The 16,085-nt window shown below is 39.6% G+C and overlaps 1 protein-coding gene across 2 annotated transcripts; it reads right to left on the bottom strand.

The window, feature by feature from the left end:
• Positions 1–858: 858 nt before the first annotated feature.
• Positions 859–16,071, bottom strand: LOC119745273 (cullin-1-like). Of its 2 annotated transcripts, none has more exons than XM_038221509.1 (20): positions 15,918–16,071; positions 13,827–14,256; positions 12,761–12,926; positions 11,834–12,001; positions 11,237–11,287; positions 10,543–10,633; positions 10,195–10,358; positions 9,718–9,880; positions 9,225–9,355; positions 8,815–8,922; positions 8,394–8,549; positions 7,898–8,029; positions 7,420–7,614; positions 6,752–6,883; positions 5,926–6,018; positions 5,361–5,408; positions 5,170–5,237; positions 4,700–4,805; positions 3,994–4,107; positions 859–3,663 (listed from the first exon to the last, which is right to left on the bottom strand). In XM_038221509.1, exons 2-20 carry the CDS (start codon positions 13,970–13,972, stop codon positions 3,583–3,585), a joined length of 2,313 nt encoding a protein of 770 aa, XP_038077437.1. In that variant the 5' UTR covers positions 13,973–14,256; positions 15,918–16,071; the 3' UTR covers positions 859–3,582. The 2 variants fall into 2 exon arrangements, with proteins under 2 accessions (XP_038077437.1, XP_038077438.1); XM_038221510.1 differs by having other exon boundaries at positions 15,914–16,069.
• Between the last annotated feature and the right edge of the window lie 14 nt (positions 16,072–16,085).

Below are 16,085 nucleotides of genomic sequence, written 5' to 3'. Positions count from 1 at the left end.
CTATCGATATCCGCAAAAATCGCACTCAATTATTCAGTAAAACAAGACATGGTTTAATGGGTTTTTTTTAGCGGAAGGATATTATGACTTGCTATCGATCAGTGCACCTGTCGGCGACATAAAAAAAAAATAGTACTCTATAGAAAAGTTAAAAAAAAAGCGCTGCCATCAGCAAAACGGCTCATTGCACCTTGAACTGAAAAAAAACCCAAAAGAATGAAATTATAAAAAAGAAGATGCCTCACAAAGGTCCCCGCTCACCCTGTTGCTAAATTTCATCATAAAGTATGCCAGTTTCGAATTTCAACAAAAGTGATGTTTTGTTGGGGTTATTCTGTTCAAAGTTATAAAACTTTTGAATGGGTCATAAAAACAAAAACTTTTACATGTAGAAGTAAGCGCAAATAAAGCAGGCATTTTGTGTTTTTAATTATAACAATTGCTAATTATCTAGCTATCGAAATTTAAAAGCTTTTCAGAGGAGTCAAGACGTACAAAATTGAAAAAAAAGTTTACTTAAAAATAGAGCAAACCTTAAAATTTCGTTTTGAGAACTGTATAGTTTACTTCTTAAAGTTTGAGATCTTTTCAATATGAATAAATTGTCAAGACGTTGGGCGCAATCTGTGTGGTTTGATAGTTGATTGAATTATTAAAGAAAAGGAGGAAATAAATATTGAGATCTACAAACAAAATTATTATTACTACATCAAGTAAATAAAAAATACCTTTTTGTGATTTTAGTTACATAGCTCGTCCGGAGCATAAAATTTAATTGGACCTAAATTTATGTTGCAAGGAAAAAAATAAAAATAAAAAACCCAAAATTAAATCAAATGAAAAACAACTGAAAGCGCATTGCAATATGTAACTTCATTCAAAATTTTAATACAGACTGTGCAATATGATTGCAGAATTTACAATTCCACATAGCTACATGACACATATTAATGAGAATTATTACAATCATAACTAGTATTAACAAAAAAATCTCGTCAAAAAAAGGAGAACAAATGCATTATCGGATCAATTAAATAAGGTTTTAATTATCATACGCCAGACCTTTTGCGAAGAACAGTGCTCCTTTGTCCAACTTATCAATTCATCCAGTATAAAAGTTATTTAACTTCCCAAAACAAACCAAATTCACAGTTTTCTTTTTAAGTGCCTTCACGTTAACCTGTCTCTGCCCTTTCCTATTTGACAGCGATGCCCCACTTAAACCAGAGGTTAAAACATAGGAGTGCTTGATTGAGAGACAGTAGTAGTTATGTCATCTGTTTATTACTGACAATCAGACGCAAACAAAGTTTTTTTCTTCAAAAACGGTGGGGAATCCCCTTGCACTGTCTTGACCTCTCATTAATAAGCCAACTTGTAAAACAGTTGACTATAACTAAAACCTTGAAGTGACCACAATTAGTTTCAAGTCTGTCTTTACCGTGTTATTACGTACCTAACGAATGCAAACTGGTGGAGCCTTTGAAGTAGGCACATTAATTAATGGTACTTTACGACGTCCACTGATTAACATTTCTTGCACGGTTTGGTATATGCCCATAGGAAAAGTGTGTCTACTGTGTAAAACCTTCTTATTTATAATATGTACACAATCAGGAATACCATTTCGAGACTCGTAGCTTAAGTTGACATGTGGCAATTCTAAAACATAAGGTAATGTACATGTACATTTTATATACAGGTATGTTGTTACATGCCATTGGAGGATTTGTGTGAGTACAACCTTGGAGAAATTTGTGAAAAACACAAAGTGAAGTTACTTCATGTATCTGTCAAAAGAAGAGGTTGTTCTTCTAAGAACTAAAGGTGTAAAGTAAACTGGAATTTTTCAGTCAACATGCTCTGAGCAACACAGATAAGAGAAAATGTTGAGTTAAAACCTTTGTTCTTCTCTTAATCATGTCTCTGTCAGTGATAGTGACTTCATATGGTGAATCAACAAACATCTTCCGTCATCTTGTTTCTGCATCTCTGAATGCAAGGACTTAAGAGTGCTATCTTGAGGACAACTTCGGTACTTTTTTATACATTGACGTAAGAAATAGCACCGACAATTAAATCAAACCATTTAGCAAATGCTAAGGTGAAATTTGGACATGCTACATGTTAGGATGAGTGAAGTGCACACAAAATGGCTTGTAATTGTAAAAACAAATGAGTCCAATCAAGGGCTTTGATGGATCCATCGCAAACCATTTACAATGAGCAATTTGTTTAACAGGCTCTGTGATTGGTTGGCCTATTCCTGACTAATGAATATGCAAGCTTTGCAAAAATGGAGTAACCAAAGTGTTTAACTTACTAAGGGTAGTTGTAATGAAAGGAATATATTTACCAGACAATACCATCAAGTAAAGATAAAGATGTGATTCTAGATTGGTTTCATGCCAAGTATGCAAATACACACTACATTTCCCAAACAAAAAGACACTTGATTAGCACTGCTTCTCGAAAACAAGTCCCTGTAGAATTTCGGAAGAGGTAAATAATAACTGCATAAGGCACAAGCATTTGAGCAAACCAGCCATACCGAAAAAGTAGTCTTAATCACAACATCAATTCTACCTTAAAAGGGGGGAAGATTGAACATTTCACAGGAATTACCATTTTGAAAATTGAAAAACTTAAATCTAAAAAAAGCAAAACACCAGGGTTGATTGTGACTGCATTAGTGACTCGAGCTGTAATTTCACATCAGTGAATTTAAACCAAAACATTTTGGCTTTAGCTCAGCGAGCTATCATTTGCACTGAATATGAGTACATCACAACTGATCACATGTCAAGAAATGGAGTTCTTAGTTTAGGCTAGCCGTAGTACCCTGTGGTCCTGGGGAAGGAATACGAGGGATTGCACAAGAAGGTCTATCCAAATTTATCCAGCAAATTTTGAAATTTATTTCTATTTTTTTTAAGCTTAATGATGATGTATATGACAGCAGTTTGAGGTTGAACTCTGTAAAATCACTCCCGGATTTTTCAGGATGGCTGAAGTGAACTACAGTGTTTCTCACATCGGAGAGGACAAAGATATTTACTATTAAGGTGGCATCTGCCTCATCAATTCTTGAGTCTCTTCCGTGATGACAACAGCAATCCTCAAGTGACTCACAGATACTCAGGGGCACCACTAGAGGGTGGGTGTGGGGGGGGGGGGGGGGACACTTCGCCTCCCAAACCCCTTATTATTCCTTTCTGTTAGAATCCCCCTTCCTTATGATTCTTCAGCAGCTAGGCAACTGGAAGAAACCCCTGGCTGCCTTCCGCCTTCCAGCGCGGAGTGGTCTGACGGCTAATTTGCTGTAGCACTCCCATTCAAATTGCCCTGGGGACACTCAGATACTGCTGTTGGTGCAATGACGGATACTCTCCCGTCCACTGAAGACAAAAATTAATGACAAAGTTTCTGGAAGTCGCTGCAGGATGGCAGCTTCACCTTAGATGTGCCACAGCACCAGTCTGATACTCAGCTGGATGAGCTACTTGTGTACCTTATTTGGCAGGAGGGGTGCACTGCAGGTGTGTGGGGGTGCGGTATGGGGTAACGGGGGGCCAGGGTGGGCTACGCTAGGTAACTGTACATGTCTTTCTCTCCGTCCACTCTCTCTAGGTATTCCTTCTCTATTAGGATGTCAATACATTTCTGCAGTAAAAGAAAGGGGGAAAACAGGCATAGTTTTGATGTGTGATACCAAATGGCAAGCATTTTCTTCTGTTTTACAAGGATCAATATGTTTGGGAAAACACAATTGAACAGAATTTTCTCCGTGGATAATAATTGTATTAACAAGGCTTTAAAAACATTTTTTGTTTTTGTGTGGTAAGTGCCACACAAATAATTAACTCTAGGATATTCGGAACATGAAAGTTTGCTTGCTGGCACTATACTGAATTGCTCTTTACTCCTGGAAACTGAATCTCTTCCCCTAAATTCCTGGAAACACCTTCTTAAGAGTTGGACCTCAAGCCTCACCTTGATGACAGGCACTCTGGGCTTGAATCGGCTCGACAGCTGGTTCAGAACTTCACCAAGTAGCTGCTGGTGTCTCAGGGCCTTACGCATCTTCATTATTCTCACAATGGCAGCCTGAAAGTGACATCAACAGAAAAAAACAGTAATCCGTCAATTCTTGAATTATTTAACTTGGTAGTCCCTGAACTGCCCCAAACCACCCTTCCTATTACTCCCTGTACTGCTCCAAACCACACAAGCGCTCTATGGTTTTATGGGTTCATTAGAATAAATACAATGTAATACAATGTAGTAAAGTTGCTGATGCGATAACAATATCCTTGAAGGGAAAAAGGGAAACACCCTTTGATTTAACCAGGTCAGGTTTTTAGGCCTTGTTAGGGTAAAATCTACTCAATGATATGCCCTGAATCAACTCTACGATCTTTATACGTTGGCATTTGATTGAAAGTTGACATATACAGCAAGTAAATGATAGATGTGAATTGAGGTTTTGCACGGTGAAAATTATAACTTAAGGAAAATTTGCAGATACTCCATGTGAAGTTTACATGCACACCTCTTAAAGAAAAGTGTGGTCCTGAGAAGAACCCAAGACAAGTATTTCATAACTTTTCTGCTAACTGTTAAGAAAATGGCCCCCGGTGTGGAAAACAACGGTTACAGGTTCACATCTCAAGTTTTAGTCATTAAGTGCTTTCTGTACCTGTATGAGTAACTTGCGATCCTCTTCAATGTGCTTGTGGGTCGATTCCTGTTCCTGCCTCTGCTCAGCTTTCATGGGAACGTTGATATTGACGCGAAACTTCTTACTACAGAGAAAATAATTTCAATTACAAACATATTAAGACTTTTTTCTGTTTTTTTTTCCAGTTTAAGGAAGACAGAAAGAGTAATGACACAATATACATTCCTTTTAATGTGGCCTTAGCTCTGTCGTGGTAAGATCACACTAACACCCTCTATTGCTACTAAATGGAGTCCATTACTGCAATGGCTTCTTGTGTCCTCTCGTTACAAGTTTTACGACTCCTGATGGGTGACTCTGTTGATCAGGATTAAATCATTCTTGATTGAATCAGTTCTTCCAATGATTTGTTTTTCTCTGATGAGGGCATAGAAGTGATTGATACTCCGAAGGTTAAAATAGTCATTACACACTCAAGCAGCACTCACTTTTTGTATCCAATAAACAGCCTGAGTTCTGACGTGGGTTTGATGTCATCTTCACTTTCATCGCATTCCTGTTCAATCAAAAAAAAAAATGGCAAAATTTTAAAAATTCCCTAAAGTTGCTATCTGTATTTCATATTGTTCACTTCAAACTCCACAAGCAAAAATGTTTTTCAAAGAAAGTCAAAACTTACCAAGAGTTTAACTTTCACTAAAATCTGTACAACTTGAATCAGCGTGTCCTGTTGGAAAATCAAACAAAGTTAAGTTCAGACCAATTGATTCTTCAGGTATTATCATATCTCCATCAGCTCCACACAATTCATGGCCCCTTCTCATCCATATATACTTTGTTTTGCAAGGGTTTATACCATGAAGTATTTCCTAAGTATTTCTTTAGTCCTACTGCCTCACTAGTAAACTCCTCTACAGAATTTCTACTTCTCACTTCTCTTACTTATCAATGTTTGAGCATAATGTCAATCACTTATTTCTTTTTTTCAATATAAATACCTTCAGACAGGATAGTAATCGAAAAATCAAACTTCACCCAAAACTTGTGATTATTGAAACTGTTATTCTGCTAAAACGTCCACAATTTCAACACCTGTAAATTCTCAATTGAACTCATTTACTTTTGGCTGATTGAAACAATCACATCTCCTCTACTGAACAAAACTTATTATATTCATAGAGCCAAATATTTGGAAATAGCAAGTCTGCAACTGAAGTTTGGAAATGTTTAACTTGGATGTGTACCATTTTGATTTGTGTGTTATCCTGTAGTTGTTGTATCGTGTATGTGTCAGACACGTTGAACTGTAGCAACACCGACATCTGAAATGTGGACGCCTGCAGAAAATACCAGGAAAGAAAAGTAAACATTCAAAAAGTTTGAAATGGTAACAATAATGTGAACTAATATCTGTCCCAGAATCCTGATAGGGTCAATGCATCAGTCTAAACACTGGACTCAGGATAAACTTTGTCAGACTTGGCATTCATGTCAGAGTTGTAATCAAGAAATCGTAAGTCATCACAAGTCATCACAACTCAATCAGAAGTCAACACAAAGTATCGCAAGTCATCCAATCCCAAGTCAAGCCACGAGCTATTCAGCTCCAGCAATTCACAAAGCAGTGCGCCACCAAAAGTTTGCCATGGAGAGTCTATTTTTCAGGTTTATGGTTGACAAAACATGGCCCATTTGAATGAGTGAAAGCAGACAACTTGAGCTAATTTGTTATAGATTGGGGCAAAGCGTTCTGCCGCCTTACAAAAAACACCATATTGATAAAAAGGAAAGTAAAGGGCAAACATATAATCAAATCATACGCCGGAAAAACTAACAATTTCAAATGTCCCGAGCTGCGAATTTGTTGACCATCTCCCACAACGCACTGGGAAAAATGAACTCTCCGTGGCAAACTCTTGGAGGCGCACTGCATTGTGAATCGCCCGATTGAATGACGACGAAAGTTTTTATCATCGTTGATTTCAAGTAACCTGTGACTTTACTTGTGACCCGATGTGACTTGTGACTGGCTTTACTATGACTCAGTTCTCGTTCCCCTGTTTGCCTCACCTGTAGTGTGTATCTATTCTTGAAGCAGTTTGTGACCAGTTCTCCTTTAGACATTTGGAAGACCCACATGAGTTTTCTTCCGCTGTGCTGACCTGCATAGAACGTGGTGAATCGCTGGAAACTACGCTCCAACTAGGGATAAGCAATCAAACGAGAAAAATCAGAAACACACTGTATGACAGAAAGGAGTGTGATGGTTAGTACCAAATATCTTTGGAAATCAAAGATATCTAGAGTCTCCCAAATCAACAAGATACAGGTTTAGGCATGTGTGTTTCAGGACATCAATGTTAAAAAAAAATATGGCATCGAAGGATCAAGCGAAGGTCATATCATGTACATGCAACAGATCCCACGCACATGATGTGCACTTATCTGTACCATTCAGGTGGTACTGTACACAGAGTCTATGATGAATCTCCTAAAGCCTTACAAATCTGTGCGGATTTTTTTCGCTGAAGCTCTTTAACATCGATTTCAGGATGGCTTTGCAGATTGGTGCTGAACGAAAAAGTACTAGGAACGACTCACGTCACTACATTTTTGATTGACTAGACTCTGGAGCCATTCCAACACAACTAACTGATTCAAACTTTGAGCTTTTGAAGTGCTTAATTCAAATCTTTAGGATACGTCGGTTTGGCATGATCCCATCCAAATGTTCTCACCTCGCTGGGTAGATTGAAGGTACAGCTCTGCTGGTAAGGCCAGGAGCCTGAGCACAGAACCTGGATACTGAAGTCAATGTCCAGGGGCTCACTGCTTGACAGGTGTAACTTGAAGTGTTCGTTGAGATCCTTGCTGACGCCGATGTCTTGGAACATCCGCTGGAGCTTGGAGGTGTACTCAAAGCCACATGCTTGCTGTGGGGTTGGAATGGTTAATAATCACGATCAAACAAGAGAAGGTATGTGATTGGCCTCTTTAATCAAAGCTAGGGGGAATCAAAATAATTTAAGAACATCTGGACCGTGCATGGTCCACACTCATTAATCATTTGGTTTCTTGCATCACGGTTAGGGCTCAAAGTTCAGATTCCAATCTGGGACATCCAATCGTGGACATGAAATTCTAACTGGCCCTTCAACCTTTACTCTCTTGAGGGTTTTTCCAAGCCTAATGCCTTGAGACAAACAGGGGTAATACCTTGAGTTTGGAGATCATGCTAGCTTCGGCGTCATCGCTGGCTGAGTTGTGATGCACCAGTCGCTTGGCCAACAGCTTGGAGTAAAACTTCTGGAACACGTCCTTGTCATCAATGTATTTGAACACTACCATCTGCAACGAGAGGGAGTACGGTACAGACTGAAAACTTCAATTCTTTTTTTGATAAGATTTGTTTGAACAAAAATCCTGCCAAATCCCATCTACAGGGAAAGAACAGTTTAGGGGGTGTCATACAGCCTATTTTCTTCCGAAATCAATTGGATAATTGTTGAAAACAAAGTTTCCAACTAAACATCTTTTAATTTTATTTAATTTTCTATACTTCTGCACGGTGGTAGAATTTGGAAGATCACAAAAAATTCCTCACAAAAACACCAACTGTGTTTTACAACTGTGAACAACTACATAAGGCAACCTGTGTAACTGCTTCGGCCTTAATGGTTCTCAAGTTTCTGTAGAAGGAATGACCACTCACCACTTGGTTGAGTGTGTCTTCAAGCTCCGCCTCTTCAGGATTCTTGGAGCTTTTCTTGAGGAGCGAGTCGCAGTACCTGGCCAGCAGCTCGGGGGACTTACTGGAGGAATTGGCCATCTTGGTCACGGCGTTGCTGTTGATGAATCGCCCGCAGGCCTGACATGAGAAAAACAGAAAAAAGAAAAGCCACAATTTATGAACTCCGTGTATCAATAGTACGTGTATCAACTCTGTGTATCATAGTACAAATGCACGGCAGGGGAGGTGGAAGAGATTTTTGACTGTCTGTGACTGATCAAACAATAGGAGAGTTTTAAATAACAGAAAAAGCCCTCTTAAGATGGCTGCCATGCAAAAGGTCTATCTGTAGCTGTCATTTAATGCTAATCACAAGGTACCTTTCATTTGTCGTTGATCTTACCTTGTCAAGAGCAGCCACAAATCCAGAGTCATTATTGAATGACGTCAACACTAAGGCATTGTATTTCCTATGCACATCTAGGATGGTCTGCACATACATTTTGGGGTCCTGAAAAACAACAAACAGAATTCTTTACATTTTCAAACTTGTTTGTCGTCCTCTGACAAAAAAAAATTGGGATTGAGGACAGCTTAACCCTTTCATTGATGGGCATCATATTTCACTTTTTCTGGACACTTTTATCGATAGTTTACATATAAAAAGTGTTTTTGGTTTCTAGCAGAGATGTGGATTTTGGACGATTCGAGAAGATACGTATAAAAAATGGCTACCACATTAGACGTAAAGATAATGGCAGAAAGATAGTGGCGATGACAGTTTACTAAAGCCTACTGATTCTAAAGACTTACCGATAATGCAGCGTCACCACACTTCTCAATTGCCGATAGGCCCTGGTTGTAGATGTGTTGCTCAAGTAGCGTCATCAACTCATTCAAACCGTTGGGGACACGAGACACCAGATTGTACATTCTAGCTAGGTCTGCAAGTCAAAAATAGCCAGCAACGACCAAGGAATGAGTACTAGTTTGATTGTAAAGAAAATGTCAACGTGTTTGGATATGAACCAGAGACTTGTGAACTACAGCTCCAGTGTCCACGCTGCAGAACTTATTCAATGTTTTGATACGCTTCTAACATAACCAGCTTTCCTTTGTCCTCTGGGTTATTGTTTTGATGATGCCACAACAAATCAATCCTGAAGTGTTGAACTTGTGCCACCCATAAATGCTATTATGGTTTTGGTGAAGTTTTAGCAAACAATCTGTAATAATTAGTTTTCCAAACCCAGAAATGCATCAAGAGAACAAGAGACAAGACATTTGTGAAGTTATGTGCATTCACCTTCATTCTTGTCTGAGTCTAGTAAGTTTTGGAACTCCGAATGGAAGATGTCTAGATGTTTCTCAATGAGGACCCGTTCGCAGCGTTTGGCCAGCTCATCGTGGGTGCTCTCGTGAAGGTACACTTGGACTCGACGTCTCTCCTCCATCAAGCGATACTCAGCCTGAGGCAAGGAGAAGATAGTTTAGCAAGGATACGGGAATGAAATGGCTGGTTAGAATTAGCCAAAACGGCTCAGACAACGATGCTAAAGCACAATTGATTCTGAGCTGTCACATGTACTTAAAATGCAAACAACATCGTTTGATAAAAAAATGGTCAGTAAAATGTCGGAATGTCTGACCATAATTTCCCCCTCTTCAATCTATTGTCACACTTTGTATTTCATTCCTTTCCAAAAAGGTGTAAGACTCACATTAAATTAGACCACAGTGTACTCAAGTAAAACACAAGGAAACAATGTCTTCTTTCGCTAACCTTTTTCATGTATTCAGTGACAGGGTTTTGCTGCAGGAAGTCAGTGCTCTCTGTCATGTAGAAGCATTCCGTTTCAGACAGGAACTGACTCTCAAAGGATTCCTTGTAGACGCTCAGCGTAGGGCCTCGGCTCGTCACCTCATCCTCGTTCAAACCAAGCTCAACTAAATGACAATGGTCCAAAGAATATATAGGATTCAGGGGCAATATATCACATACCTCCAGACTGTGAAAAAATACATTGTTATACCTTTCCATACAGCACTTTCAATACATGTTGTGTTCACTGTGTAGTGTGAGAGTAAAACAGCCTAAGGTATCTATGGGTACCATTCTACTTTGACCTACCATAACACTGTATGACCCCACTGACTAGTCTTGTGTTGATTGGTTCACCGTGTCGCTCTCTCTCAATTAGTTTCAGCACGGCATTTGTGACCTGCAAACAAAGATGCAAAAGTTACTTCATGCGTAATGCGTGTATCTGTATCTGTTACAATGTAAATCATAGGGTGTTTTCTTTGGGGTCCATTTCTGTCCTTTTAACTGACAAAAAACCTGCTTGATAACCTGAGTTATGAACAGCTCCTGTGCAAAAAAGGGATATAAATGAAGATAAAAAAATTCACATGAGAGGACTGAAATCCGGGAAAAACCCAGGTTTGGTTATTGCATCATGTAAACTTAACTCTTAATAACCGGGCCCATCACCAAAGGGGGGGGGGGGGGGGGGGCTGGTGGGGCCAGACCCCCCCTTGACTAGCAATTGCCCCCCCCATGGCAAAAGGCAAACATATGCACTTTTGTATTTTTTATGGTAGTGGGCCCCCTAGTTGGTACTATGGCCTGATGCTCGGGGCTGTGTATAATCCTTACTTCTTACGTTATTTTACTAGTAAACAGCTAAAAAAATAGTTAACAGTTTTCAAACGTACAACACACAAGGTCAGTAGGCCTCAAGTTCACTGCTTTGAAATGTTTGGGTAATCCAGTGTTTACAGGTAGCGATTACATATTTCAAGGATTCCTCATAGGAACATACCTGTTTGTTGAGTGGTCGGAATAAGTGCTCCCTCCATGTCACAAGAGCAAGCTGGAGGAAAAATGATAGAAACCTTAAAAATACCATCCAAATATTTTACATTTTCAATTCAATATGACATGAAAGAAACTTACAAACTGGCTAAGTTAGAAAAAAAATTACCAGAAGTCATCAAGTCAATCACAAATCAATTACAAGTCAATCACATGTCAATCACAAGTCAATCACAAGTCAATCACAAGTCAATCACAAGTCAATCACAAGCCAAACCACAAGTCAATCACAAGTCATCACAAGTCAATTAGTCTACCACAAATGGCATGAGTCTTATTGCATGTAATCACACGTCATCACAGGCCAATCACAAGTCCATCAAACATCCATCACAATTTACTCAAGTCCATCACAATTACATCATATAATCACAAATCAATCAAAACTCCAGCTCAGGTCATGCAAAAATCATTCGGTTAGAATCTTCTTAAATGATCTACGGCAAGACATTACTTTATCAATGTGCTGATCCCTTGTTACTTGCGACTGACTTGTGAATGACTTCATTACAACTCTACTCAATTTGCGACATGATTGACTCACCGAGTATATCTCATAGATGCCCTTGCGTCCCTCATCACATTCCCTTCGCACCCAGTGTCTATTGAGGTAAGCGCACACACCATCCAGGACCTTGCTGGAGAATTGGTAGTCCTCCCATTGCTTCGTGTAGAAAGTCAGAACACTCTCGTCCATCAGATCAGAACCATCCTGAAATAAAATGGTTAGAGACTAGTGAGGAGGGTCACTGATTAACTTGAAAAACAAGGCTAGGTTTGCCGAGTTGTGATGGACCTGAGAGTCAAAGGGTACAACTTTAATTATACTCAGTCAGTCAGTCAGTCTGTCTGTCTGTCGTGCTGTCTGTCTGTCTGTCATTCAGTCTGTCAGTGAGTGACTCGGCCAGTCTGAGGATAATATGATTGATATTCGGGTCCAGCAAATATTGCACATGAAACAACACTTTGTAGTTGTACCAGTATGTAAGCAGTATGAAATCATGGTTACATATATTTTTTCCACCATCTACTGTACATACTTGGTCGATTAAAATATGATCAGTCAAATTTTGTACGATGAGTACATTCTAAGAGGTTGAAGGAATTTGACACTGCATGTGAGATTCCCCTCCACACAAGTAAACTGTGTCTAAAGACTCATGTGTTCACCAGTCTCTATTTTTTATACATTCTCTGTAATTCTTGCCCCCAGACCACAAAACGATTCAGGGTTTTTGTTTTTTGGTTTTTTGTTGGACATGTGTCAGGCTAGAGTATGCAGAGTTTCATTCATCACACTCCACTGTCTGGTTCAAAAGTATGACAAAAACCATCTGAAATTAATTTTCGAGATCTGAAACTTGGTGAAATACTCAGGACCTCATTCTTGCCTCATGGAAATGTTGGTGGCCCGGCCTTGTTTTGAAGGTTTTCTTTTACACAGGAGGTCGCAATTTGAATTGATACAAACCTTGAGTAGGTTGACCAGATACGTCTTGAGGAAGTCTTTCAATCGTTTGTAGAGCTCCAGACCTACGAACTGTGCCCCTCCCTGGGCGGGACCTTTCTTGCTCTTGGCTGATGAACTCCGTGCCTGCTGCAACTGGTGTACATTGGTGCAGTAGTTGTACACATGACTAATGAGAAACATTGGTTAAGGATTAACTGAAAAATTGGATCTTAGGCCGATACTAATAATTAGCACAGTAGGTATATTTATAAAGTGCACAATACCTTGTGGTCTCTAAACCTAAACCGTTCAAGCTGCTTCAAAATCCTCCGGGACTTTTTGGAGGACTTTGGAGATGTACATAAAGAAAGGATCAATGGTTGAGTGCGAAGAGGAGGATTCTGGAGAATTTAAAGACGGAACTTGGGATTTCAGAATTTAAATAATGTTCGTCAACGGAAAGTAACTCTTGCTGAAATACATGATTGAACAGATGCGTCTTAACCTACTTCTCCCTGTACTGCTCCGAACTACCTGAGCATTCAACAGTTTTATGGGGAAAAATGTTGCAACCTGACACCACTTTTGTCTTCATATATCATCTCAATGATGGTCATTCATTGCAAAAATGATGATAAGACATGAATCTGGGACTGAGAGCAATCGCAGAAGTGGCGTCAGGTTGCAACATTTCTTCCGTTTTATGGATTCACCATGGAAAATAAATACAATGTAATACAATGTACGTACAACAGATGAGAATGGGCTAAGTTTGCATTTGCATGTTACTAAATTTGTTGGGAACAAAGAACTTTTTCACCATTAAACTCTCAGACTTCATTCAGTGAAGCTTTGAAACTCTAGAGGTATGCTTGGTTTAAATATTTACTTGATATGCATGTTATTGTATATCATTTAGGCCAATCAGTACTAGCTTTCGTGTTTACACTACTCTTCTTCCATTATACATTCATTTCTGGCCTCAGTGAACTTTCTTTTCACAAACCAAAACAACTGGAAGGATCACATGCATTACAAATATAGCTGCAGGAAGCCATCTATTTAAACTTCCTCCTGAAAAGGATACGTGTAGAGTTCCATGTATCGTTTCTTCAGCATGCCATGCTTTGAGTACACATGTTGAATTCCGGCCTTGAGGTCGTCCCATATCTGGTCCAAGCTTGTCAGTTTGAGTCCGTGGGGATTCTGACCCCGGCCCGGTCCCTTAGACATCTTTCTTTTACTTGGCCGAGCAGAACGTCACTGCTGAAAGCTTGGCAGACAGGTTTGCAGGGTTGGTTTGGATGGAGATCTTTCTCTTCAAGGCCCAAACACTTGCAGCAAACACAATCCCACACAATAAGATTAAAGCAGGGAAGACCTACTTCCCACGAGACCCAGACAAACTGTGAGCGTCTGTCAGTTCAGCATGTTCTATGTTGGAAAGTTAGTCGAACAGGTTGCGCTTCTCTTTCTCAGATGAGAAGAAACAATATCCAGGAGATCATCAGTAAAGTCTGCAAATAACAGAGCAAAACAATAACTCTTCTGGAAAAAGTCACAGGCAGAACTTTCCAAAAAAATAAAATAATGAGATTGAAGTCTGAGTAACTTGGACCCTACTTAACAAATAGATAACAAGTACTAGACCTACTGGTCCAAGTTACTCGGACTAATTGGGAATAAACAAAACTTTGGTGAGTGAAAACATGTTACCTATTTCTAAAGAAGCCTTACTTTCATACACTTACATTAACCCTAACGCACCTCACTCCTCCAAAATCCTCCTGGCGGTTTTGGAGGATTCTAGAGGATTGAGGATGAATGGTGATTGAATCAAATGAGGATTCTGGAGGATTGAGGATGAATGGTGATTGAAGCACATGAGGATTTTGGAGGATTGAGGATGAATGGTGATTGAAGCACAAGAGGATTTTGGAGGATTGAGGATGAATGCATTTTGAGGCAGGACTGTCTGATGATTTTGAAGGATTTGGCGTTGGTTATCCTTCATTTAAACACGAGTGCAAAGTTTTGGGATGAGGAGGATTTTGGAGGATTGAGGATGAATGCATTTGGAGGCAGGACTGTCTGACAATTTTGAAAAATTAAGGCGGAGTTGCCGTTACCGAGCGCGCGTGATGCATCGATTATGATAATGAGTCACGTTTGTAAACACATACATGTGCATTTCGAACTGTAAAAGGGAATCGGGAACCATCTTGAACTGGTACCCGCCATAAAAGCTGCGCTAGTTCCCGACTCCCTATTATCGTTTGAAATGCACATGTATTTACAAACGTGATCCAGTCTACTCATTATCATAATCGATGCATCGCGCGCGCTCGGTAACGGAATCGCACTCGGGATACGGGGACCATCGAATGTACGCTGGGCATGTAGAAGAAATCGCGTCGTTCAAACATTAAACACGATCGGAAATTTAACGTGTTCAAGATCGCGAGGGGAGCTCTCCGATATGAACGGAAAATTTCACTTTTTTTCCGGATCGTAAGTAAACTTCAATACAACCATCTTAATTATCGATGTCTACTTGTACCTCAGGTGGCATATCTAGTAATTTGGAGGCCGTTTTGAAGGTGAAATCTGATGTTTTTTGTTGGAAAATGTTGGTTTTTGGGACAGTGACAGGATGATGTTGTCCAGGTCGCTGTAGTAGCTTGGACCCCACTATCGCCAGACCATGTCCAAATGTTAAAAAAGGTGATAAGTTGGGTCCAAGTTACTCGGACTACACTAGCAGGCCCACTTTTACTTTAAAAAGCAAGATTAATTTAAATGAGATTGACAAACTGAGTCTAACATAAATTTCCATTCATCAACACCAGAACACGGAAAAATGAATAAATTTAATAAATATGTCATGTATGTAGTTTGGCCCCCTATGTTCACTTCGCGTACCTACAAGTACAAACTAGACCTAGGCTCTATACACTGATACACGGATTTCCGATACACGTACGTACATTTCCAATACAGATTCGGTTGTTCATATTCAATGGGCATGATGGGGAAATGGACATGGTCGATGCGCGATGGTCGAATGGACAGTGACTGTGTGTGTGACGATTTCTAATCGTCATGATCGTGGGAAAAATAGGATTGCTTTTGCCAATTAAACGAAAATATATCAAAACAAAACGGGCAGTTTACCCACACTTGTTCTCATGGTCCAGACGTTTCTCCTAACGCCTCATACGGTGTATTCATTTCATCAAACTTTGAAGAGAAATTTACTTCCACGGGATCCCTGAAAAACTTCGGACGTCGCACTCGCAGCACGATCTTAAAAATATAATGGAACTAGTCTGGTGCCAAGTCAAAT

Source organism: Patiria miniata, unplaced genomic scaffold (genome assembly GCF_015706575.1).
Source record: "Patiria miniata isolate m_02_andy unplaced genomic scaffold, ASM1570657v1 HiC_scaffold_7, whole genome shotgun sequence".
Lineage (NCBI taxonomy): Eukaryota > Metazoa > Echinodermata > Asteroidea > Valvatida > Asterinidae > Patiria > Patiria miniata.
Note: the sequence above shows the minus strand (reverse complement) of the source record. Positions and strands in the feature narration are given on the sequence as shown.